The 26,491-nt window shown below is 43.3% G+C and overlaps 1 protein-coding gene across 1 annotated transcript in view; it reads right to left on the bottom strand.

Moving 5' to 3' along the window:
• The window catches only part of REC114 (REC114 meiotic recombination protein), a 55,650-nt gene that overhangs the window by 26,719 nt on the left and 2,440 nt on the right, over positions 1-26,491 (bottom strand). Inside the window, exons 2-3 of the mRNA XM_067543187.1 lie at positions 24,280-24,369; positions 4,737-4,820 (exon numbers count right to left, since the gene is read on the bottom strand). Coding sequence (XP_067399288.1) covers positions 4,737-4,820; positions 24,280-24,369 — 174 coding nt within the window. The remainder of the gene's footprint in view (positions 1-4,736; positions 4,821-24,279; positions 24,370-26,491) is intronic.

The following is a 26,491-nucleotide window of genomic DNA, read 5'->3' as shown; positions in this document are numbered from 1 at the left end:
GAATGGGGGAAAGGTGTAAAGAAGGCCCTTGGTCCCATGGAAGGAGTGCATCCCTTAATGAGTGCTGTCTAAGGTTGGCCTTGGAGCAGTAGCATGGACATTTCCTATTCAGTTAAGTAGCAATCAAGTCTACTGGCAGTGTACCCCACTGACAAAATATTCTGTGAAGTACTGCTGGGTTCAGTTCTCACTCGTAGTCGTGTGAGAACTTGTCACTGAGACTGTCCTCCAATGTTGTGTTTTGCACTCGTGGTAGGTAGGCTACTGATATTAGAACATTGTGTCAAATATACCAGTTCCAGAGCTTTAGAGCTTCTGCGCAGAGGGAGGGCAATCTGGCACCTCCCTGACGAGGTATGTAGTACATGCACATGATGTTGTCTGTCATGACCTTCATGTGTGTACACCTCTGATCAGTGGGCGAAAGTGAGTGCAAGTGTTCCTGACTGCCCTGAGTTCAAGGAGGTTGATGTGCAGTAGTCTCCACAGATGAACATTTGCCCTGAGTCATGAGATTTTTGAGACGTGCCCATGAGGGATGGTGAGAAATAATGTTGGGGGAAGCTGAGTGAATGGGACTCCTGTGCAAATGTTTACTGGGTCTTTCCACCAATCTGGGCAGTGTTTGACCCTGGAAGGCATCGAAAGAGGTTTGTCTAACCTGTCTTTGTTGAACCATGTCTGCAGACACCTCGTGTAGTCTGGCATGAGATATTACAAACGTATCAGCCGCCATGTGCCCCAAAAGCTGGAGACAATGACTGGCCGAAGTTGAGGGCTGGCTTGAACTGTCTCTATAAGTGTGAGGCAGTGAAATCTGTGTTGTGGAAGGAGCGCCCTCACTTTTAGTGAGTTGAGGTCAGCCCCTATAAACTCCAAATGTTGTACTGGAGTTAAGGTCAATTTCTAGATGTTGATTTGCAGGCCCAATTTTGTGAATACATCCATAGTTCCATGGGTGGCCTGTCAAGCTTCTTCAAAGGAGCGGGCCTTGAGGAGACAGTCATCCAAGTATGGATAGATAATGATCTCTCAGATACATAGGTGAGCCACCACTACAGAGAGGACCTTGGAGAATATTCTTGGAGCTGACACAAGGTCAAAGGGGAGTATTCTGTACTGGTAATGGTCCTGACCCAGAGTAAATCTGAGGAATCATCTGTGGGATGATAGGATCGATATGTGGAAATATGCATCTAGGAGGTTGAGAGCTGAGAACCAAACTCCCTGTTCCAGAGATGGAATAAGCGCTGCTAATGTGACCATCTTGAATTTTTGGGCCTTGACATATTCAGTGCCCTGAGGTCAAGTATTGATCTCCAAGCTCCCTTTTTCTTTGGGATCAGGAAATATTGAAAGTAAAAACCTTTGTGCAGAGATGCACAGGGATAAGATCCTAGGTGGAGGAGATAATCTATCTCCTGTCACAACAATCTCTTGTGAGAAGGGTCGCTGAAGAGGAACAGGAAAGGGAGTGGGGAGGTGAAGTGGATCAAATACCCATTGGAGATAATTTCCCAGACCCATCTGTTGGATGTTATGTGTTTCCAGTTGTGGCGGAACAGAACAAGGCAGCATCCAAAGGGATGTGAAGGGTCAGGAAGTGCCAGCTGATGTCGAAGGGAGCGGTCTCTCGGGGCCTCAACCAGAATGTCAATAATGATCTTCTGAAATGGCAGATTGCAATGTCAAAGATTGAGGACCTGATAGTTTGCGCTTCTGGAATTTGGATTTCTTTCTCTGTGGCTCATAGTAGCATTATGGTGGGAACTGTGCGCAGTCTGTGAGAAGACTGAGAACTAAATTTTCTCTTTTGTTTGGGCATATAGATCCTCGGTGACTAAAGTGTGGCTCTGGAGTCCTTTAGTGTGTGGAGTGATGAGTTAGTCTTCTCAGCAAACAACTTAGAGCCTTCAAAGGGCATATCCTCGACAGTTGTTTGCACCTCCTTTGGGAAGCCTGAAATATGCAACCACAAAGCTCATTGCATCATGACCACCGTTGAGATGGACTGGGCCGCTGTATCAGCTGCATCAAGCGCCATCTGAAGAGCTGTTTTGGCCACTAACTGCCCTTCATTGATATTGGCTTGAAATTGCTCCCATTGTGATTCTGGGAGATGTTTAATAAATGAGTTAAGTTCGGTGTAGTTCACGTTGTCATATTTTGCTGTTAAGACCTGGTGTTTGCAATTCTGAATCCCAAAATAGCAGAAGAGTAGGCCTTTCATCCAAATAAGTCAAAGTGCTTCCAATCTCTATCATAAGGGATGGGCTTGGAATGATGTTGCCAGCCACAGGAGTTCACTGCATCTATCACAATGGAATTAGGCAGAGGGAGGGAAAAAAGAAATTCCATATCCCTGGGAGGTACATAAAAATTTGTATTGGCCCACTTGCATGTCAGTGTGGCTGATGCTGGCGTTTGCCATATAAGCTTAGCTGGGTCCAAACGCACCTTGTTGATGGGGAGCACTATCCTGGTGAAGAAGAATGTATGTAAAATATCCAGCAACTTATGGTGAGTGTCTTTTAAATCCTTAAGAGGTATCTGTATAGTATCTGCCAGCCTCTTAGTCAGGTCTTGGTAGAGTTTAAAACTGTCTGCCATAGATGGTGGAGGGGACATTACTGCCTCATCTGGAGAGGAGGATGAGATGTTATGTGGTGTAACTTCCTCCTCTAGTCCAACCTCCTGCTCCTACAGGATCTCCTCAGGAGGTCCTGTGGCTCTAGAGACACTGGCTGAGGAAGAATGCCTTGCAGTCTCTTGGTTGTTAATGCTAGATGTCCAGAAGGCATGTGGCCTATAGGCTGCCCATGGATCCCAATAGGGCCACTGTGGTGGAAAAGGCATGGGTGCCTGAGCTCATGGTTGATCATACCATGGGGGTTGAGGTCTAGACCAAGGTCTGACTGGAAAGGCCCGGGTTGGTAGCAAGATGAAGCATAGTGAGAGTGATGGCAGAGGACCTCCTCCTGATCACTCTTCACTGGAAAATGCTGGAGTCAATGCGGAGACTGGAGGTGCGTGGCTCGGTGGTGGTGGTGATACCTGGGCTCAAGATGTGCGTGGTATCAAGGCCCCAGTAACGAACAGAAGAGACTCTGATATCTCAGATACCATGAGGTCCTTAGAGCATCTAAGTGGTTGCCAGTATTGAGTCGGTGGTACCGAGAGATGGCCACTTTGGCCATACTGAGTGATCCAATGATGGTTGCCTTGCAGTCATCAGTACCAAGGGCATATATACCGACACCATCTTCCCAGAGGCAGCACAGTCTCCACTCCTGTCCCTGACCAGCAGTACCGCTACTTCAGTGCCTATGTCCATGGGGTCTTTAGACATACCAGCAGTAGGTCACACTGGACCCACACGATCTGTGTGTACCGTTCTTGATGCCTTCAACACCATCAATACCAAGGAAACCGAATGTTCCGGGGATCTCCTCTGGCTGGTTTGGGGCTCACCATGAGGGTTTAAAGCTCTCTTTTTGGAGGTCTTATGTGGAAAGTCTGAGGATTTCTTCCTCAGTTCACCAGCCTTGGAGATGGAAGGCTGCAGAAAAGACTCGCATCACCTGGAACACTCTGGCACAGGTCAGACACAGGCTGAAGAGCTCCCTCCATGAGGAGCAGCTTTAGTTTCTGCTCCTGCTTTTTTCAAGACCTGGTTTTTCATTGCTGAAGAAGCTAATCTTCTCTGGAATGTGGCTCTCCCCGACGCAACAGACACAGCAGTAATGCCCATTTATTACCAGAATGGACTTCTTGCAGGAGAGGCACCTCTTAAACCAGGACAAACCAGGCATATCCCCTTACTGGGGACAATCCCCAGTATAGGGGGAAAAAAGGGTAAAGCAAAAAAAAAGAAATTACTGAAGCACTCACTAGTGAAGGGATACTACTTAAAGAAGAATTAGGCTACTTCTGGAGGCAAGAAAATGTCTTTCCCATTCACTTGAGCAATGCTTGCTGTTATTCTTCAAGTCTACTAGCATTCTGCAGACAATAATGTGTTCTTTCCTGCAAATTGTAGAGCACTAGTACTCTGTTTATAAACCAAACATACTTATATAAAAGTAAAATGCAATCACTGCCTGTTAAACAGTCTCGTAATGGTTCATATGAAGCTTTCATAAGGAACAAAGCAAGAGCTATACTGGATATTGCTTCCTTCACTTACAGATATAATAGTCAACTCTGCACCTTGCCCATATGATGCTGGAAAGGTTGTATGCTGGAGCAGGTCAAAGACTGGCTGGAGCATTCTTATGCCCCAATTATTCTGCACCTGAATAGGAGAGGGGTGCAATCCATGTTCTGTAACACAGCACTCAGTTCTGACTTTCAGACTTACACATTCTAGGCAACTGTTGTGTTTTCAACTGAAAATCCTGTTTAGATGTCTAGGACAATCTGGGGAACTTTTAATTACATCAAATAATCATATGTATTTTAAAAATGTATACATGGTCATGCATGATGAATCCAAAAGTCTCTGGGCTCCAAACCATCTACTTGCAAAGAAATACAAGTAACAAAACCATAGGTCCATCAGCTTGAGGAAAAGAGTTCCTTCATCTTCACCTAAAGCATACAAATAGCTCACTGTACCTTTGAACTTTCTGTTGAATTTAACCAAAATCAATACAAAAAATGAAAGTGAAGATATTATTTAAGACCTGACATGACACCCAGATTTTTCTATAAAAAATGTCAACAATACAACTTACTTTTAACTTTGAACCAAACAATAAACAATCTGCTCTTCTTACTATCTTCAACCATTTATGGGCATCAATTAATGAAAAACCTTCCTGAAATTAAGCACAAAAAAAATAGTGACTTGTACAGAAAAACTGTAAAGCAGAAGGACCCAGTTATGCAAGCTAATCAACTGACCCTGATCAATAAATGAGAAAATATTTACAACATAAATTTAAAGCAGAAGAAAACCTTCAGGAAATTCTTTCAGAAATAAAGAATGGAAATACAAATCTTAAATATTTTTCATTCAAAATATATAACAAACAATATTTAATCATACATACACATAACATGCATTTACATGTACAATATAACATTTACAGGGTTTCATTTATTTTTACCATAGTATGAATTAAGATTAAAATTACAGTTACAGCAGTACCAGTACATTAAACTAAAATTTTATTTTTAAATATATTTCACAATTCATTCATAGTGAAAGGCAATTTAACTTGTACCATATAATATCTTCAACAAAGAGCTTTCAATTCCACTCACAAATCCCATGAAGTAGCCCAAGAGGGCAGCAGAGGGCATGCAAGCCTTGAGAATGTGATACCAGTTGGCTTGTCTAAGGCTGGGAAAGATATTTAGGTATTTTCTTAAGATATAATTAAAGACAACAAAAACATTCATTCAAATTATTAAAGCTACTCTTATGCTTCAACTATGTTGACTGTGAATCTCCTCAGATAAGCAGTACCATTGAGCTATAAGTATAGCGTGTAGTACAACTAACCTAGGAAACTGATAAGCTAAGAGTGTGCAAATATTGCATAAAAACTGGCTATGCATGTCAAAGCTATTTCAGAGTGCTGTATACTCAGCACTAGGTCCACCATGGAACTCTAGTACCAAACTGCTGTGCAGGTTAAAAAAAATGTAAACGTCATCTGAAATACCCTAAACTGCAGGGGGAAAACGCTGAATCTATTATCTCCAAGCTTCCCATATCCATTAGTCTCTTGAGATTTTTCAAGTGGTAAATTTTTATAGCAATGAAAAAGTTGAAGTTATGTTTTGATCTATAATAATCTCAAGATTTTCCACCATTTAAGTCCACCTGGATATTGCAAGCACAGAAGACTGGGGACCAACTGGCTAGGCAGCAGTTCTGCAGAAAAGGACTTGGGGGTTACAGTGGACAAGAAGCTCAATATGAGTCAACAGTGTACTCTTATTGCCAAGAAGGCTAACAGCATATTGGGCTGCATTAGTAGGAACATTGCCAACAGATAAAGGGAAGTGTTTATTCCCCTCTATTTGGCATTGGTGAGGCCACATTTGGAGTACTGTGTCCAGTTTTGGGACCCCCACTACAGAAAGGATGTGGACAAATTGGAGAGAGTCCAGCAGAGGGCAACAAAGATGATCAGGGGGCTGGTGCACATGACTTATGAGGAGAGGCTGAGGGAACTAAGCTTGTTTAGTCTGCAAAGGAGAAGAGTGAGGGGGGATTTGATAGCAGCCTTCAACTACTTGAAGGGGGGTGCCAGGCTGTTCTAAGTGGTGGCAGATGACAGAACAAGGAGCAATGGTCTCAAGTTGCAGTGGGGGAGGTCTAGGTTGGATATTAGAAAAAACTTTTTCACTAGGAGGGTGGTGGAGCACTGGAATGGATTTCCTAAGGAGGTTATGAAATCTCCTTAGAGGTATTTAAGGCCTGGCTTGAAAAAGCCCTGGCTGGGATGATTTAGTTGGGGTTAGTCCTGCTTTGAGCAGGGTGTTGGACTAGATGACCTCCTGAGGACCCTTCCAACCCTAATATTCTATGATTCTAAGACAAGGCATAATCTGATGGGGAACCACTATCCACACCCCACTGTAGCTCAGAAGCATTTTAATGGATGAACAACCCCTTGCCAGAGTGGAACCTGTGACTTCTAGTTTAAGTGTTATATATGGCAGTCAGATGCTTGGAAATGACATCAGGGAAGGAACCAAGTATGAGCAATGTCTTGCCAGTATCACAGTTGTGAGTTGGGAAAGCAGGAAATTTCCTCCTTGGCTCACAGATAGCTCAGAATAACACTGAATTGCTTAGACACTCCAGCCTATATTACCACTCAGACAAACTAGACTTCTGTGATGAAAGGTTATTAAAATGAAAAATCACCACACATTAGGTTCTTCCAGCCCCCTGGGGACCAGCCACTTATCCAGGTCCATAGATGCTCAGGAGCTTACAACAAAGACTATGCTGTAGCCAATCCTTTAGTAAACTAAGTAAAGATTTATTAACTAAGAAAAAGAAATTATAGTTACTAAAAGATTAAAGCAAACAAAATACATTACAGTTGGATCAAAGCAAGTAGTCCAAAACGATAACAGGGATGTTAAATCTGCTAGTTTTCTGTAAGTCTCTCTGTAAGTCAGCCCCTTTGTTTGAAATTTCCCCATTTAGAATTCACCAATCCAGATATAGAGTAGGAAAGAGTGGTCAGGGACCTTTGTTCTCCCCTTTTACATCGTGACCCTTTTGTGGAAAAATCCTCCTGTCTCATGGGTCAGTCAGTTCCCTGGTGTACGTGCTTTGCCATAAGCCCTTCATATGAATTGCAAATTTTGCTGGCACCTTCTGTGTACGTGCCATTTGAGGTGTCTTCAGGAATGATATGCAGAAGCCCATGTTTACACTTCACTTGTTCGTCCTGAAGAGCTAACGTGTGAGCGTTTATCAGACTCAATGTTTGAGTTACAAACATATAGCAAAATTTCATAACTCTACATACAATGTCGACATACACATTATAGCAAGATAATAATACTCAGCAGGTTACACCTTTTCCAATGATACCTCACAAGGCATACTTTGTACAAGATTTATCAAAATTTTGTAACAGTGATGACCATATTAGTGTAGACAGTCACCTTCTCCTTTAGACAGCATCAAAACAAATTCCAAGAACATTTCCCCCACTCCACAGTTGGAGCTAGCCTCCACTGCCCACCTGTTAAATTTTCAAACAAGCACTTTTGTGCTTTCTCCCATGATGCCCTTGATGCTTTGGAGAAGACTCCAGTAAACATCCACAAAATTCATTATCCTTTTTCAAAACTCCTCTTAGCTCAAGGTCTACAAAAAATGAACACTTAAGAATCCACAACAGAGGCTCTTAGGTGCTACAATAATGACAACACTAATAATAATAAATAGTGAGTTGCTGAAGCTCTTAAGCAACATCTGCAACAAGAGAGACTGAGGGAACCCCCACATCAGAATATTCCATAAACCTGTGATTAGAGCATGCTCCTGAGAGGTGGGAGAGCCCTCTTCAAATCCTTTCCCCCTCACTCAGGCAGAGGGGGGAAGTGAATCTGGGTCTCCGATATCCTAGGGGAATGCTCTCACCACGGGGTTAAAAGTTATAAGGAGGGCACCATCACCCTATTTTGTGTGGAGCAAGGTAGGCACCTACACAATTCCCACAAGAAATGCTTTAGGCACCTAAGCTGCCTGACTCCAGGCATCAGGTTCCCATTCATGGATTGCTAAGCAGAAATAGGCACCTCCCTGCAGTCCACATTTAGGTGCCTATCTGTGAGAGGGGCAGGAATTGGCACAAAACTCTGTTGTCAGCATCTCCCACTGGCTGCCTAGCATGCTGCCTTTTCTGGATCATGTGCCTATCTCTCTCCATTCATGGAATAAAGAACCTAGGCATCTAACTCACGCTTTGTGGACTACAGTGGTATTCTTGAAATTTTCTAGGCACCTAAAATTTATTCACTGCAATGTCCAGTGTTGCAATGCCTATCTCCCTTTGTGGATCTGAGTCAAAGTGTTTTCTTTAAAAAGAGAAAGTTACTTACCTTTTTAGTAATGGGAGGTTCTTCAAGATGTGTGATCCCTATCTGAATTCCACTGTGGGTCACTTGCACTCCATGAGCCTGGAGCCACAGAATTCTGAAAGCAGTGTCCATTGGTCCACGCACGCACATGGCCCTCGCTCTCCTCCTCCAGCCAAGAAGATAAGGGGAAGGCAACGTCAGTCCAACCATGTCTCCAGTTCCTTCACTATCGCAAAACAAAACACTGTTCACTGAAGTTGTGTAACTCCCTCTCATGGTCGATAGTGAAATGTCTGCTGAGGGAATCCCCTAGCACATTCTGGGTCCCTGGAAGGTAAATTACCAACAGAGTGATTTGACTGCTGATCCTCAAATTCCACAGACTGACCACTTCTGCACACAGGAGGATGAATATTGCTCCTCCCTCTTTGATGACTGTAAGAGACAGTAGTGATATTGCCCAAAATTATGAGGGTATGATGATCTTGAATGAATGGGAAAAAGGCTTTGCAGGCCCTTCAGACTGCCCGCAATTTCTAAATATTGATGCGTATCCTGGACTCTTGACGCATCCAAGTTCCCTATGTGGTGCAGTTGTCCATGTGAGACTTCCAACCTAACACGGAGGCATGTATAATGACTGCCCGGGCTGGTGAGGAAGGTGGGGAGGGAACACTCATGCATACCTGGTATGGCGTTCATGGACTGTTGGTCTTGTGAATACACCGTTTGAAGCCACGTTTGTAGGCAATGAAGGTAGAGGTGATGGCAAACAGAGTGATGTAAGTACATGAAACCATATGACCCAGGAGGGAAAGGCAAATTCTGATGGGTGCTCAAGAGTTGCTTATGACTTGGTCTGTGAAGTCGTACATCACCAGTGCATTGACAGAAAAACCCTTGCTGTGACTGAATTTAGGGATGCCCTGATGAACTCTAAAGTCTCAGTAGGTATAAGAATGGACTCTTCTGAGGTCACACAAGGAAGAAAGGAATTGAAGCATTGACAAAAGTCAAGGTTTAGGCCTTGTAATGTGTCTTGGCAACAAAAAGCTAGTCATCAAGACAGGGGAAGATGGTGAAGCCACAATGCCTGATATGGGCTACTATTACAGAGAATAAAGCTGCTGGGGGAAAGGAGGAACAGCAAGGCCAAACAGGAGCACTGTGAATTGAAAGTGGTCAGAGCCGCCAAGAACCTGAAAAAAATGTTTGAGTGGAGTGAATGTCCACGTGAAAACACATGCCCTTCATGTCAAGAACTGTAAACCACACGTCCTTGTCTAGAGACAGGATTAGAGGTACCAGAATTACCATGCGAAACTGGAGTTTGCAAATAAAATGGCAGATGGTAGAAATCAAGAATAGTTTCCAACAGCCTTTCTTCTTAGGTACTACGAAGTACATTGAGTAAAACCCCTTCCCCTGGTACAAGAGGTAACCATGCTATTGTTTCTTGCTATAAGAGATTCTACTTCTTGTTTGAGAATCTCCTCGTGAGAAAGGTCCCTGAAAGAAGGTGGTGAGGGGATTTTGGAGGGGGCAGGGATGTAACCTTGATCACACAGACAGAATGGATGATATTTAGCATCCACTTGTCCATTGTTATTGCACAGGAGCTGTGGAAAAAAGAGTTAGATGAGCCCCAAAAATGTGGGAATTGGCAGGTGATGGCATTATTGCTCCTTAACTCTTGAGCTCCCATAAAAATAATACTTAGGCCGGTGCTGGGACCAGAATGATGATGCCACAGAAGGTGCGGAGAAGTGGGACTTCTGAATTCTTTGCCTTTTATGGGGTGACTCATAAGGTCTCTAAGGGTAGAACTGTTATCAATCCAGGCTTGTATGACTGCCTTTGGATTTTTTTTTTTTCAGGGCAAGTGTATATATTCCCAAGGAGCAAATGCTGGCCCTAGAGTTGTTCAGAGTGTGTAAAAGCTTGGTTAAACAGATGAGCTTTATCAAAGGACAGGTCCTCCATGGTGTTCTGGACCTCCTTGGGAATCAAAAGTGTGAAGCCATCCTTCAGACTATGAAGCCGTGCATCTGTCTGGTCAGAAAAGAGGGAGTTACCTTCAAATGGCAGGTACTGTACTGTCAGCTGTACTTCATAGGGCAGGCCTGATGATTGGAGCCAGGAGCTGCATCTCATCACCACTGCTGTGGTCATGGCACGCGCTGCTGCATCTGCAGTATCCAAGGTGGCCTAGAGGGATGCCTTGGTTATGGCCCTGCCTTCCTCCACTAATGCCGTGAACTCCGCCATGGACTCTGATGGTAGTTCTTTAAACTAAGAACAGGCAATCCAGGAATTCAAGTCGTAGCGACTTAAGAAGGCCTAGTGGTTTGATATCCTCAACTGGAGGCCCCCTGTGGAATACACCTTCCTTCCTAGCAGCTCTATCTTCCTTGCCTTGGGAGATGGATCCTGATGCCCTTGCTACTCTTGATCATTGGCTGCGGCCACAACCATGGATCATGGAGGAGGGTGTGTGTAAAAATACTCATACCCTTTCAGGGATATGAAATACTTCCTCTCAACCCACTTCACCATGGGCTGAAGGGATGCTGGAGTTTGCCACAACGCCTTTATTGGCTTCAGATGGCCTCGCTGAGAGGTAAGGCCACCCTTGTTGATCCAGGGGATATCAATATGTCCACCAAAGCAGGGGCAGAGTCATCAATCTTCTCTACCTTTAGGCCGAGGTTTTTGACTATTCTCTTTAAGAGATCCAGGTAGGCTTTGTAACCGTACTGTATTGGAGCTATGGACGTACCAGCAACAGCCCCATCTAGGGAGGAGGATGAGGTGGCCAGGACAGTCCTGGCATCCTGGGTTTCCTCCAGTGCTGGCAGATCCCCTGTGGACCTCCGTCACCTCCGCCTGTGGCACTGAGCCCCTCTCCAATGAGGGACGAGGGGGGCGCTCTTATCTCAGACAGTATATGTGTGACACATGTGGGAGCCTTGAAAGGCCTGGGTTGTCCACGGTCCCCGCACTGGCCACTAAGGAGGTGGGTGTGGGGTCATGCTGGCTAAACAGGCCCCTGGGATGTCTCTTATGTCTCTAGCCTGCTCAGTACTCGCTCCATCATGACCCATATGATTCCGCCTGGGATATTGAGCAGGAGGAGTCACTTCTGGGTGACCAGGGAGGCGCAGTGCCCCTCAGTGCCATGTATCAGTGCCACGATGGCAAGCGGTGCTGCAATGGTGAACAGTGCCGCAATGGTGAGTAGTGTCGTGACCAGGAGCAGCGTTGTGATTACCAGTGGTGCCGGGACTCTCGCTGGTGCCAGGATCGTGACCTGTGCCATACTGGCAATTGTCACGGTGTCAAGGCTCACAAAGGCAGGCAAGATGGGGGATGGTGCCTTGCCATCATCACCAGTTTGCCAAATGCTGGGGCCAGTCTCCATGAGGTGGCCTCTTGTGTTTGAGCTGCCCCTTGTGGGTCCCAGCTCAAAGGAGATGGAGATGCCGGGGAGATCAAGAGACTCCTCGCTGCCTCATATACTTCTGGCATTGATGGTGCTGCCAGGGTTGTATCTGTTTCGTGGTTCACCCTCAGCAGGGAGTCCGTGCGCACCAGACTCAATGGTTCCCCCTCTGGGGCTGGAGTCAGTGGTGCCAGCTGGCTGACAGCCATCTGTGACTGGTCCATTACAAGTCTCACTGTCTGCGTGTTCTTCCTTGTTGGGGAACATCCCCAGTCTGATTTCTTCAACTTCTTTGGTACTGGTGATGGGAAATGGTGCCGCGCTGACAGTTCCAAATTTCTGACCGTCAGGAAAGTGTCATGGTGCTGAGTGGACTTAGGCACCAGGGATACTCAACTCGTTTACGATTCTCTGATTGAGGCAGCAAACCAAGGAGGTGCTCGGTGTCAGGTCTAGCTGTCACTCCAACACAAGGCAAAGTGCATCCTCCACCAGGAAGAACTTTATTCTATGTCCCTGTTCTTTTTGGTCCTGGGCCTGAAGTTTTTACAAATCTGGCACTTCACTTCCCTCTCTCAGGCACTTCAAGCACCTGTCATGGTCAGTTACCAGTATTTTCTTCAGGCAAGCCGCACATTGTTTGAAGCCTTGGGCAAGCTAGCCACGCAGAGCAGGGATCCTAAGTACCTAAACTAATCTAAGTTCAATTTACTTAACTATTTACACTCTATTAACTAACTATTTACATCTAATTACAGATACAACCACTGAGGCATATCACTTGCCGAGCAAGAGAAGCTGGAACAACGACTGTCACCAATGGACAGCGACTGTCACCAGTGGAAAGGAGGAACTGAGGGGATAGCGAGGCACAGCTGCCTATATACCACACCAGGAAGGCACCACTTCAGGGGGCACAAGAGCCAACCTAGCAAGTATCACTAGGAAAAAGCTTCTCGCGATGGTGCACGTGGCACGCGCATACCTACATGGAATGGACATGAGCAAGCACATGAAGAAGAAATTCTGCCCCTTTGGCTGGAACAAAATAACATTGCTCTCGTAGGGGTAGGAATGCAGGTGGCTGGAGTATGTCAAACTGCTCTAAATAGATCCAGGATGGCTCTGTTAAAAGAAAGCACTATATGGCTGGAATTGGAGAACTGAAGGATGTCCAGGAGCATATGCCATGGAGCTTGAACTTCCTCAAAAGAAATCTGTAAACTCCTCTGCAATTTTACGTAACAGTTCCTTGAACTGGTTATGGTCATCAGGAAGGGAATGAGACATTGGAGCCACCTCTTCATCCACAGAAGAAGACGACAACCTTGCTCAGACCAGTGGAACTGCTGGAGCCAGAGCATGCTCTCTCTCTTCAACAGGGTCAGGAGGAAGGTCCGGTTGTCCTCTCGAGGGAGAGAGTGATGGACTGACTCTCCCTAGCAGATGAAACTGACCCCACAGGATGGTACAGGTCACACAGTCCCTAGTATGGTCAATAAGATGGGTCAAATGGAAGATCTTGAGGTCCCGATGGCATGGGATACCAACTGCTTCAAGGTAGCTGTTGAGGTGGAGGCTGGTTCAAATTGGTCCAGATCCCTTGCCCAGGAAGGCATGACTTGGAGGACGAAACATCAGTTCATCAGGTGGCTCAGAGTCTGTCACAGAGAAGACAACCTATTTTGGATCCACCAGTAGTACCAACAGTCTCGCTGAAGTCATAACTGGAGGATGGAATGTGAAACAAACTTCTCCCATAAATCACATTTCCTGGTGGAGTCAAAACTTCCATTGTGAGGAAAGGACCTGATGAGGAAGGAAACACCAGATGCAAGACAGCAAAAATGTCCTCAAGAGGAGCATAAGACTCGGTTCTTCCCAAAACACAAAAGATCCTGTTTGCCCAACCAATGGAGCCAGAGTATTAACAGTCTGTGCCACAGGCATGCAAGACAGAGTTGGTTTCATTGGTATCCAAGGCTCTCAATGACTGCCTTTTATCAGAGCTGTTGAATCCCAAACTGGAGACACCATCGTCTTCAGATCACAGTCTGGTACTGATACAGCTCTTGATTTGTGGGCTTTCTTGTTATGCCCAAGACTTAGGATGTTCTAAGCTCTCTTGGGGTGAGCATGAAAACCTGCTCAATTTATGGAGGGCTGAATCCAACTTTTTCTAATAGGAGGATTTACTGTAAGATTTATGAGAACACTCCTTGTCATACCAACAAAAACCCACCAAGGGATCTGTGGGAGTGATTCCCTCACTTCAGAGTAAGACCTCATGGCAGGATATGCACTCCTTGCTGAGTCAGGCCAATATACAGGGAGAGTCTCCCAGCCTGAGTCTGACTGCCACCTCATGGACTTTCCATTAGGTGCTTCATAAGGTGAAGTTCTGATCTCTCTCGGGTCTGACTGGGGAATAAGTGGCAGATACTGCACCTTGCCATGATGTTGGCTTTCCTGTGGCAGTATAGGCAGTGTTGGTGGTTTGTCACTAACTGAGAAGAAACGTGGGCAGGAAGCACAAATTTTGAAGACCAGAGTCCAGAGTATAGTCCTGTACCTGTCATGCAGTTCAAGGGATGGGGAGGGCTCCACAGGATGGGAAAGCTAAACTATACAAACTCTAAATAAAACTATTGGATACACTCAAACTCTAAAATGTCTATAAATTATCTGCAGATTTTATTTTTTTTAATTTTTTATTTTTTTTTTACAGATAAGTGGATAAAGGAGACAAAGTTCTGGACACTGGAGGTTCCAACCCAGGTCTTGCGGCAGTAAGAAGGAATTGGAAAGGTGGTCAGACCTCCCACCCTTTATCGTCTCAGTTAGAGGCATGAGGAGAGCAAGTGAGCATGCATCGACCAATGAACATTGCTTTCACAATTCTCCAGCTCTGGGCTCATGACGCACACATGTACTCACAGTGGAATATACATAGGGACATGCACTCAAAGAAGAATGATTATTCTTATAAACAGAAGACTAAAGAGGACTAATATTTCTCTTTAGCTTTTCCACTACGTACCCAAAGGGCTTGTCTACACTTACCTCCGTGATTCGGCGGCAGTTGACCGGCATTACGCAAGTTACGCAAAAACTTGCGTAACTCCCATCAACTTCTCTGCTTCTCTTCTGCGCGCTGTCTTCACTGCACTGCGCCAACGGGAACCGTGTTCCCGTCGACGCAGCGCTACACCACTTGAGAAGGTGGTCTTAATACGTCGATTTCTGGATCGAGTGAGTGGGTCTTCACTGACCGCTCAGTCAATCCAGAGAAATTGATCTGACGGCGGCAAATTTGCCGCCGTCAGTGAAGGAGTAGCCTAATTCTAGTTTCTCAGATTGTGTATAGTTCCTCTGCATGATGTCCTCTGTACTGAGAGAGGATAAATCAAAGAATCTGAACATTAAAAAAGAATTCTTGCATTTACAATGCAATGACAACCTCCAGAGCACCTTAAAATTCAGTAAACTGCAGGACTAAGCAGAATCACTTGCTTTAACCTTACACTTAACCTTTGGTTGATTTTGAATTACACAAGCAGAGGGGAACAGAGAGGCAACTGAGAATAGCTAAAAACCAGACAAGAACTCAAAAGAATAATCAAGTTGCTGAAAACAGCACAGCTAAATCAGAACTAGAATCAATATTACTGATTTACTTAACAGTACTTTGTAATAAATTCATTATTCAGTATGCAATGCTTTACTACACTATCCAAGCTCTACCATTCAATTAGTTGTGGAAATGGAAGGGATTTACATAAAGAATGACTACTCCAAAAAAATAAATTATATACCATAATTACCACTTGTTTGCCATCCTTTAACCATTTCAGCCTTGATACTGTAAGTATCTGTGCGAATGCTCCAAGGAGCACCAGTTGCTGCATTCTAGTTCAAGCAATGACTACAAATGGACACACGTAAGTTGAAGCAAGAAACATAGCTCTTCACACTGCATAGTGTGGAGTTTCAAGCCTCATGTAAGCCAGCTCTTTTATTTTCAACAAAGGTCAGAAAAGAGGTATGGGAGCTGGATAAGGTCAGGTGTTTGAGCAAATATGGCCTTTTGCACTTCTGAAAATCCAATCCTAACTGATTTAGGAGCACAAGTCACACAGACTTTCAACAGAATCTGTATTCTTAAATCATTTAGGCATTTCTGAAAATCCCACCATTAACTGTTACCTTCAATGTGCTAAAAAGGACGTGCTTTCAACGGACGTTAGATGCCTAAATACCTCTGAAGATCTGAGTTTTAGCAACTCACCCTCTCCATGGTCTCGCTCCTGCTATCAGGCAGGACTAATCTAGCCACTGTACAGCAGCATGCTAATTAATGCAGGATCAAATTCCCCCTTGCACTCCATGTCCTGTTCATCATTTCTTACCTTGGATTTATATTCACAACACTCCTTCCTTACCTGTGCCATCTAGAATCAAATCCTTAATAGATTATATTAATCACACATCCTGTTTGAAGTGCAAACTGTGAGAGCAAAGTATTATGTTTTACAATGTATTTGTTCTGTTAAATTGCTGCCAGTAAGGAGAGTGGGTGATATTTTTTGCAAGAAAACTAGTTTAAATTTAAAATTGCAAACTGTTTAAGCTGTTCATGATGAAAAGCAATCTTTTACTTTTCAAATTCATCACCTACACAGAGATGTTTTCAAATAACTGAGCTTTATAAAAGACTTCAGGGACCTGCTTTTCAAAATTAGTGAATCCAACATGACTGATGCAAGCCAACATGGCTGGATTTTGTGTCTACTTCGCAAATGCCATACTTTTTGAATATGTCAATACTGTATGTTTCACAACACACCCAGCAACACATCACAAACATGCCTCTTTTCAACTTCATCTACTATTGAGGAGGCATTAAGATTTGTAAAAGTAAATCAAAAAATTTCCCAACTAGTTATAGATTAGGTGAGTGTAGCACCGGGAAGAACTATAAGATAAAGAGTATACCACAGTTTGTAGTGGGGTAGAAGGAGTTACTATCCATTGTTTTCTACAAGAGTAAACATAGTGAGATGAGTAAATTGGCATTCTGTTCTGGAAGAGTGGTAACTCCACAGTTAAGGGTTCTATTTTGCATTGAAGTAGGATCTCAACTTCTGTTTTCATATGAAAAAAAAAAACAGCATTTCTGCCCCCAAAATTCTGCACACAATCTCTATGAATAGCTTGTCTTTTTTTGAGGATCTTCAAGTAAAACTATTAATTCTAATCAGATAAAAATTGTCCTTAAAAAGTTTATATAAAAATATTTTGAGTTAAATGAATGTGATTTTCCAGAATGGTGCAGAAAGCATAGTGGGAGGAAATTCTGGTCTCTTTGTGATGGAGGGGAGGAAGGAAGGGTTTTGGGGAAAAGATATGCTGGAACACTAACATCCCTACAAGGCAAAATAAGGTTATGATGCATTGTCTCTTGTGTATGGTGGTTGTTCTGTGTCTTTAGGTTGAGAAATGGAGTACACGTAACAACTAGATGCCTTAATATTTCATTTCCTCACTTTTTTGTTACATAAATTAAGTAGGCCCCAACCATAAGCGATACACAGTGTAATATTTTTCTATATTAATGTTAATAGTATTGAAAACTGCTTACAGGATTTTTAATTCCACTATAAATTATATATTAGTATTTTATAAACATTAACAAACAATATAACATTTTGTTTGATTCATCTTTTTTCCATTCACATCTTTACTCTTTTCGGGTGGTGGGGGCAGAGGGGGCGGCAGGAGGCAGGGAAACGGTCCTCAGTGTCACACCACTGCCCCCAACTCACTACCTTCACTATCCTCAAATGCATGTTGGACTTACTGTCCTTCCAGTCAAAATGGCAGGGTACAGTTCCCTCTTAATTCCATCAGTGCTACTCCTTAGATGGCCAGAACGATTACTTAAAAGCCACGCAAGACAAACTGTAGTCTCTGTCCCAAAAGGGAAAGACCAAATCATCATTCTAAACTCAGATCTCCAGAACAAATGACTGTAACAGTATCACCTCTCATCCTATCACATATTCAGGTGTTGGTGAGGCAAGGCAACCTGCAACAGAAGTTGGGCATAGTGATCAGGACCTGTTGACATGGTGACCCAAACAGCAGCTGGTAACAACAGCCTAATATTTTTTACAAACTTTTAGGAGTGGTAGGAAATTCCCATCCCTCTGTTGCACCCCTTTCCAGGTTTCATGAGGAATAAATAGCTATAGCTTGTCTAGGGCAACTGCAGACTACTTAAGCATAGTTTCACAATATCCAGTACACTCTTGCCTGATAGAATCTATCCTCTGGTGTTTTTGTTTGTTTGTATATATATTTTACTATTTGATTCTTAAATCTGACTTCTCAAAAAAATTCCCTTGGAAGGAGAGTGGGTGCGCACCTACAGGAATGAGCACATGTCAATGGCCTAATCAAAAAGCTGAGGACTACCAGCCCGGCTGCACTCCATGAAGGTGGCAGCAGATGAAGGGAGCTGAACCAGAAGGCTCCTTACCACCCTGTCCAGGGATTTCAGCATCTGTACCGTGTCTGTTGCCTTCCATCCTTGATCCATAGGGAAGCAAAGGAGAAGAGGAAAGAGACAGCTGAACTCGAGTCAAAGGCATGACTGCCATTATGAGTTAGTGGGACTCAGGCATGTTCTTCCATCTGGCACACTGTTCTTCTGGCTTTGTCTGCCTCATGGAGATGGGGGAGAGGGGCTGATTACTCTGGAGTCAATTACTTTCCAATCATTCATGAAGCATTTCCATATTCCTGTCAGAGGGAGAATGGCTGAGGCAACCCCACCCAGCCCAGGCTGCATTTTGCTTAGCAGAGCTGGTGTCCAATCTTGTCTGGCTCCTTTACTGCTCAGGGAAGGAGGACCTAGTTGACCCTATCTGGACTGGGCTGTGACAGGAGAATCTGCATCCTTCCCACAGAGCTCCCCAATGAGACAATTGACAAAAGAAGGGATGGACGCGTTGAGAAAGAGACCTTTCCTTTTGCCTCTAGCTTTTCTCAGGGTATGTCTACACTGCAGGGTAAAGTCTTTAAAATTGTCTTTAGAAGTCTTCTGAAGTACTTTAAATCAACTTTCACCCGCTGAATTGTAGAAGTCACAGGAGCATGATCACACCACGCTCTTTGCGTCGGGCTCTTGCGTCCCCATTCACCACGCTTGGGTCAACGTTCAAAGCAGTGCACTGCGGGTAGCTATCCCACAGTACAACTAGCCACAGAGGCTTTTGGGAAGCTTGTCATCCTCCCATGATGCAATGTGTTTCCTCCCCCTCCCTTCTTGTTCCAAACCAACTACAAATGCTTTTTCGCGCTGTTTTTCTATGCCGCACGCACGCTATTGCTGGAGAGGCATGGAGCCTGCTCAGTTCTGCACTATAATTGTGAGCATCACAAATACATCATGGCTTATCCTGCAGTATTTTCAAAGGCAAGACAGGAGCCACAGCATGGAAAATAGTGATGTTCCGGAGGCCACCCTTGTACAAGCCATAAAGCGAAACAATTCCCGTTTGCTGCAGGCGTCACACAGCATCCTCAGTTCTGGTCCTGGGAAACAAGCACAGACTGGTGGAATCACATCGTTATGAAGGTGTGGGATGATGAGCAGTGGTTGCAGAACTTTCTTACGTAAAAGGCCACTTTCTTTGAACTTTGCTTTATCAGATGCTTCAGTATGTCGGACTGATCCCTCCTAATATGCAACATCTCTCATTGCGTATCACGCTCCTGCATCTGTGCTGATCTTCTGTGTTTCATGTCCATGTCTAGTTTTACTGACAAGGACATCCTCCAGGCTCCAAGTTCTATGTCAGCAGCCGCAGAGGCATTCATTAGTTCGCTAAACATGTCATCCCGCGGGTTTTTTTCCCCGCTTCCTAATCTGGGAAAGTCTTTCAGCAGGAGTTCTGCAAGGTAGGCTGAAGGCTAAAGGGTCGACTGTAAGAAAAGCAAAGCACAAAGTTGCCATTGTTAGCTGACCCAAAGTAGTAAAAGAAATGTTACAATGTAAAAAGAACTCCCCTTCATGTTCACAAGGCTAAGTCACATTCCAATCTGTAAGTAGCGGATGGGTTGGAGTGGCGTTCCAGACATGGTAAGGAAGGGGCCCTTGCATCCATTATGGAGAGGTTTAATTAGCACTAAAATCCACAATCCACACTTGAGCAAGGAGAGAGATCACACTAACCAAATGTGCCTTCCCTGGCATCTCGATCAGTCCCACTGTCCTGTGTGTGGCAGGGCTGCTCTGGGTAACGAACAGGTCCTGGCTCTAGGGAGAATGGATACCCCGTTCTCCTCATTCTCATCCTCCTCATCTGTAGTCCTTCTCATTCATTATGAACTGGGATTCTGCAGAGGTATCGATGCTGCATGGTGGTCACTGCCAAGAATCGTATGCAGCTCCTCGTAAAAACAGCACGTTTTGGGCGAGGAGCCAGAATGGCTGTTCACTTCCCTAGTTTTCTGATAAGCCTGCCTCTGACCTATTCCTGTTTCTTGCCTTTGGGCTGAACTGGGCAGGTCTGCCCTGCACCCTTAGCACTACAAACCCCAGCCCTCAGCTGCATCTCCCCAGGATTTGCCCTATGTGCACTGCCCACAGCACTCCAGAGGCAAGCATCTGGCAAGGGGTTGGCCCCAGCCTGCTGCCAGCACCCTTCCCTCCCCTGCCCCTTGCACTCCCAGACCCATGACCCAGCAGCCATGACTCAGCAATGCAGCTATGAGCAAAGCTTGGCCCACATCAGTGCACAGGCTGTGGCCCATTAACACTCCTTCAGAGCGCAGCCTCTGGCTCCCACTCCAGGCCAGGATTTGGCTGCAACAACAGCAGCTCGGTCTTTCCGGACTCTTGTCTCCCTCCTGAAGGGGCGGGGATGCTTCTGCTCTGCATGCTCCAGTCAGGCTGCCTTGGGCTGGCAGCAGAGGCTTACAGCAGTGCCTGTGAACTTCAGTGTTTTCACCTTCTATCTCTAAGTGGCTGTCCCTCACATGGCAAGTGGAGTTGGGGACAGGAAACCCGAATGTGCCGACCTTTAAGATGCAATACGGGAAGTATTTGTTCCCCCCTCCCCCCGTTGCTGCCTGATTGCTTATTTCCGGTTTCACATGGTGTTAGGTTGACCAGTCAGTTCGTAGCTCTGGTGTTTGTATCTTTGAGGTTCTACTATACAGTAACTTTTTTTGAAAGGTAGGCCCAGGGAGAACAGATATAGAATATGAAAAGACTGTGATTACCCTGGGATGGGGGCTTGAAAGAATCATGGAAATGTAGAGCTGGAAGGAACCTTGAGAGCTCATTTAGTCCAACCCCTGTGCTGAGGCAGGAGCAGGCATACCTAGACCATCCCTGACATGTTTGTCTAACCTGTTCTTAAAAACTTCCAATGACGGGGATTCCACAATCTCCTTTGAAAACCTATTCATGTATTTAACTATCCTTATCCTTAGAAAGCTTTTCCTAATATCTAATTAAAGATATTACCTCATCCACCTTGTCTCTTTAATATCCTAGAATATTGCATAGCTGTTTAGTCTATTATTTGATTAATGTTAGAGGATGTGAAATTACATGATCAGTTAAACTGGAAATTAAAAAAATCCAGAAAAATGCAACAATTTAGGGTTAGGAGGTTACTTCCCCATGCCGCAGATAATCCCAGAACTGCCTGCTGCTGGGTTTCTGGCACCTGCCTCTGGATGGACAATGGTTTTGAGGCACAATGGTCTGATCTATTATGGTAACTCTTATGATCCTATGTTCTGTGATTCCTTAATGTCCTACCTTAGACAAAAAATACAATTTTTCAAAAAGGTTCTAGAATCTAAATAAAGACTGTTTTCTATCAATGGCATTTAATTCAGGAAAACCAAACAAAACAGAAAACTGTGTGGAACAGTACTTGTTAATGTTCTCTAGAAAGATGATAATGCAAACAAAATGTCATTTCAGTATAAACAGAATTTGCAACATCCAAAATAGTTTGAGGGAGAAATGGAACACATCTTGATGACAACCCATAGAGGTGTTTCCAGATCAACCATATTTAAACAGAACGTGCTTTTTAAAAAAAACAATATTACGATGTTGATTGTTTTAACACGATACCCATTGTGTTAATTCCATTTTTTTAAAATGTAAACCTTAGTTTAGATTTTATAAGGTTGGTGTAGAAGTGTGGTCATTGTTGTAAAGATGTTGGAAAGGGGAGATGTTTAGGGAAGAGATGTAGATTATTCAGGGTCTAAGGAGCAGTGTCAGAGAAAGCAAAGGTGCTTGTGAAGGAACGATAAAGTAAGGGAAGCAGAATTAGTAGAGCATAGAAGACATAATAGACGTGTGGGGTGGAGTTGTGTAACTCTTTAAAGGTGAGGACAAGAAGTGTAAAATTGAAGAATTGTAATTTCTTTCTGGAAGACCATCTCACCCAGCAACGGCTTGGCCTATAGGATTTCTACGGCAAAAACTCATCAGGCTGTGTCTCTCCCCTGTCGCTGCACAATCTAGAGCAGGATTTGGTTAGTTTTTGGGCGGGGGGTGGGGAGAGAGGAAAGAAGAGGGTTGAAATGGGAAATGAGGAAATGACACAAGAGAAAAGAACTATTCTACTTGTACTACCAAGAGTGAGATGATGGGCAAGACTAAGGCCATGTCTACACTAGAAAGTTTTGTCAATGGTGTTGATACTGGACACTTCATGATCAGTGTGAATACCAGTGAGACACAGTACGCCTGATCTGCAGATCAATAAGGTTTAATGTGCAAGGTTTTCTATACAAAACCTAAAATTAACTACAATATATCATACTCAATAAGCCTGGAGAGCTAAGCAGTCACTCAGAAGGCTGTATACAGGAACAGCTTTCTTCAGGGGCCCCGCCAGGGAGTCAGTGGCCTCTGGTCCAACCAGCAGCACCTCCTGCGGAGTCAGGTGTTGATGGAACGCATCCCTTTGTCTTAGTGGTGACTTCTTATACCCTTCCATAAACAGCTTTCACCTAATTACCTCTCCATTCATTATCATATATGCTAATTACTTAAATTGGGTTTTCACCCTTAACTACATTCCATTCTCACCATGATAATTGGGGTCATCAAAACAACATCTGGTGATAGGAGGGGCAGTGTAAAAATATGCCTCTTGGCAGTGAAACAGTGTACCCCCAGACGTTCAAGGATAACTTGATGTTCCCATCACCATTATCTATGTGCAGCTGCAAGCATACTTGTTGTGTATTTTGTCTTGTTATGTGCCGTGGTATGCAGAAACTGAGACATATGCAAGGTTACTCAGTAGTCCTATTCATCTTTGCCAACTGGAAGATGTCATGCTACAGGGGTCAGAATAGCCAAGCAAGCAACTGAAGCTCTGGTAGGCCTGTAGGACAGTGGTCATTAGCTCTTGGAGGTGTTCCATTAATCTCAATAGGTGTTCTCATCCTCTTTTCTCCAGTTTCAGCACTGTACACCTGTGGCATACACTGAGCATGTCTGATCCCAGTTCCCAGCACAGACCCAGTCAGTCATGCCTAATGCTCTCTGTCAGAAGTTCTGCAAGCCTCTCCTGGCACAGAACCAATTCATTCTGGCTGAGACTCCGACACTGACTTCTCTGGTGTCACTGCAACATCTTTAAAATCATATAAGCTAGCTATGTTGTAACCTAGGCTATAGCACAATCAATTAACAATTTCAAAGTCTACCTGTCTACCCAGGGTGTTAAGGTGTGTTTTAAATAATGTCAGCTCACTCCATTTAAAATTTTCCCTCTCTTCTTCTAGGAATAACTCTAAGCACTTAAACAATATCACATCTCTGCTAATCTATCACATTAAGGACGTAATTTAGCTACTTTTCAATTACATATTTACCTGATCTACTCAAATAGGTGAACTGTATGTGTGAAAGTATCCAGCATTTTGCCGACAATGAAATCCTTTGAGACACCAATGGCAGAGTTTCACCACACTTTTTAAATTTAGTTTGTCAATCACAGAAGAAAAACATTACTATTCAATAGGAAAGAAAACTGCACTTTAAGTATTATACAGATAAGTTCCGAGAAAACATCTTCCACCATGTGAATTTTCATATGCTAAGTAAAATTGGTACAGCTTTCTTTCAGTAACAGACAACATCAAATTGAGAAGGACAAAAGAATCAAGACTCATACTAACTTGAGTTGAGAAATGTGTTTAAGTACATAAAACTGAATACCTACCAGTACTGCCCGTCTCTGGGAAACGAAGAAATGGCCAGATACAACAATGGTGAGAATAAGATGACCTGATTCTTCATTTGACTCCAAAACCTTTATTTAAAAAAAAAAAAAAAAAAAAAAAGAGAGAGAGAGAGAGAGAGACAAAAAGACACACAAGACAGCAATCACTTAATTATATAAATGAAACCTATATATCCCACTGCCAGTATAATGGGTGCAGGTAAAGCCAAAGTTTTCAATCTTGAGTGCCAGAAATTAGGTACCCACATAAGATGCTTAGTTTTCAAGTGATACTGAGCACTCAACTACCAGTGACAACATTGGGAGTTGAGAGTGGCTCAACAGTTCTGAAAATTCTCTTATTTAGGCACCGAAATATAGATTTAGATACCTAGTTTGAAATTTTTCATCTAAACCAGTAGTTCTCAGTAGTTTTGATATCACAGACCACTTGTGAAAGGGGAGAAATAATGGACCACTATTTATTAATATATAATTTTAATGATTATGTTAAAAATTAATCATGATTTCATGAACAATTCAATCTAAAGTGGTAACGATGAGGTATTTAGATATTTAAATATAGTGGTCGCTGCTTACTTAATCGATTTTATGCAAGAAGTTATTGATAGTACAAGTCAATCTTCAGCTGTACTGCTGTTCAGTTCTCAAGTCCTTTGGAGTTCTGACAAACTCTGTAATAAGCAGAGCTGCAGCACAACAAGATCCACATTGAGGACTGAAGGGCAAAAAGAATCAATCTCCTGTAAAGAGTTGATAATTTTTTTTTTTAAATGTCTTTCACGTGAAAGTTAGGCCAGTTGATATCAGCCAGACTATTTTAATAAATTTGCAGCAATTATCATACTTCAAAGATTTGTATAGTTAATTTTCAGGCAATCAATATTTGGACCACTGATCTAGATTTCAGAATCACAGAAATGTACAGAAGGAAGGGATGACAATAGGTCATCTAGTCCAGCCTTCTATGCTGAGGCAAGTATGCCTAGATCATCCCCAATAGGTGTTTGTCATTAGGTTTCTGTTCTGAAAACCCCCCAGTGAAGGGGACCTCCTCAACCTCCCTTGGAAATCTAATACTTAACTATCTTTATAGTTAGAAAGCTTTTCCTAATATCTAACCTAATTCTCTCTTGCAGCAGATTAAGCCAATTACTTCTTGTCCTATCTTCAGTGGGCATGGAAAACAGTCAATTACAGTCCTCTTTATAATAGCCCTTAACATACCTGTTTATCAAGTTCCCCCTCAGTCTTCTATTCTCAGGACTAAATTTACCCAGATTTTTTAACATTTCCTCACTCAGATTTTCTAAACTTTTAATGATTTTTGTAGTTCTCCTCTGGACTCTCTCCAATGTGTCCACATTTTTCTTAAAGCACGGAACCCAAAACTGGACACAATACTCCAGATAATCTTTTTTTATCTTCAGATTTTCCTGAGCCATCTCTTGCATTTAATTTTGTTACTCTAAAACTGCTTCTGGGTTGGCTTTGCTTTCATCCTGCTAAGTTATGAGATTTTTAAGTATTTAAACTCCAATTTTCTACAGTATAAAACTAAGCATTTGTATATAGAGGAATATTGAATGGACACAGGAAATGGCCCTCCCTGCGCAGCCTAGTCTGCTCAGTGCCATACAAAATAAAAAAAAAAAGACACAGACCATATTCCCATAGCTTATATTCCCAGTGTATATTTAGGAAGATCATGAACAATACAGACATTTGACAAAATTCTACTGATCTTTACTGGGTTTCCAGATCAACTGAAATAAAAAGAAAAGTAGTATCTATTTCACTGAAATTCTTTTTGTATAAAAAGACTTACAGTCATGTCAAAGGAAGGCTTAGTTCTCAAACTTCTTTCCCCACTTTAATACTTTTTTTAATTTTAAATATATAGTGTAAAATATTGTAAATAGGAAAAATAGTTTCTGAAATCACATCAGTGTCCATGTTCTTAATGACCACATGTAGCACAAAACATCTTTTGTGATTATGATGAAGTTGAACATCACCATCCAATACGAAATTGTTTCCTAAGTCTTTCAGTACTGTGGAATTCACCAACATGGGTTACTTCTAAGTTCATTCATTATACAACCGAAGACAGTTGAAACTGCATATGGGGCCACCAAAATGGACTTGGATACAAAAAGGGCGGCTATTTCGAATTATTGGTTAAGTGCAC

The sequence above is a fragment of the Emydura macquarii genome, unplaced genomic scaffold, assembly GCF_026122565.2.
Source record: "Emydura macquarii macquarii isolate MOO-44397 ecotype Brisbane River unplaced genomic scaffold, CSIRO-AGI_Emac_v2 contig_799, whole genome shotgun sequence".
NCBI lineage: Eukaryota > Metazoa > Chordata > Testudines > Chelidae > Emydura > Emydura macquarii.
This window is presented reverse-complemented; position numbering and strand designations above follow the sequence as displayed.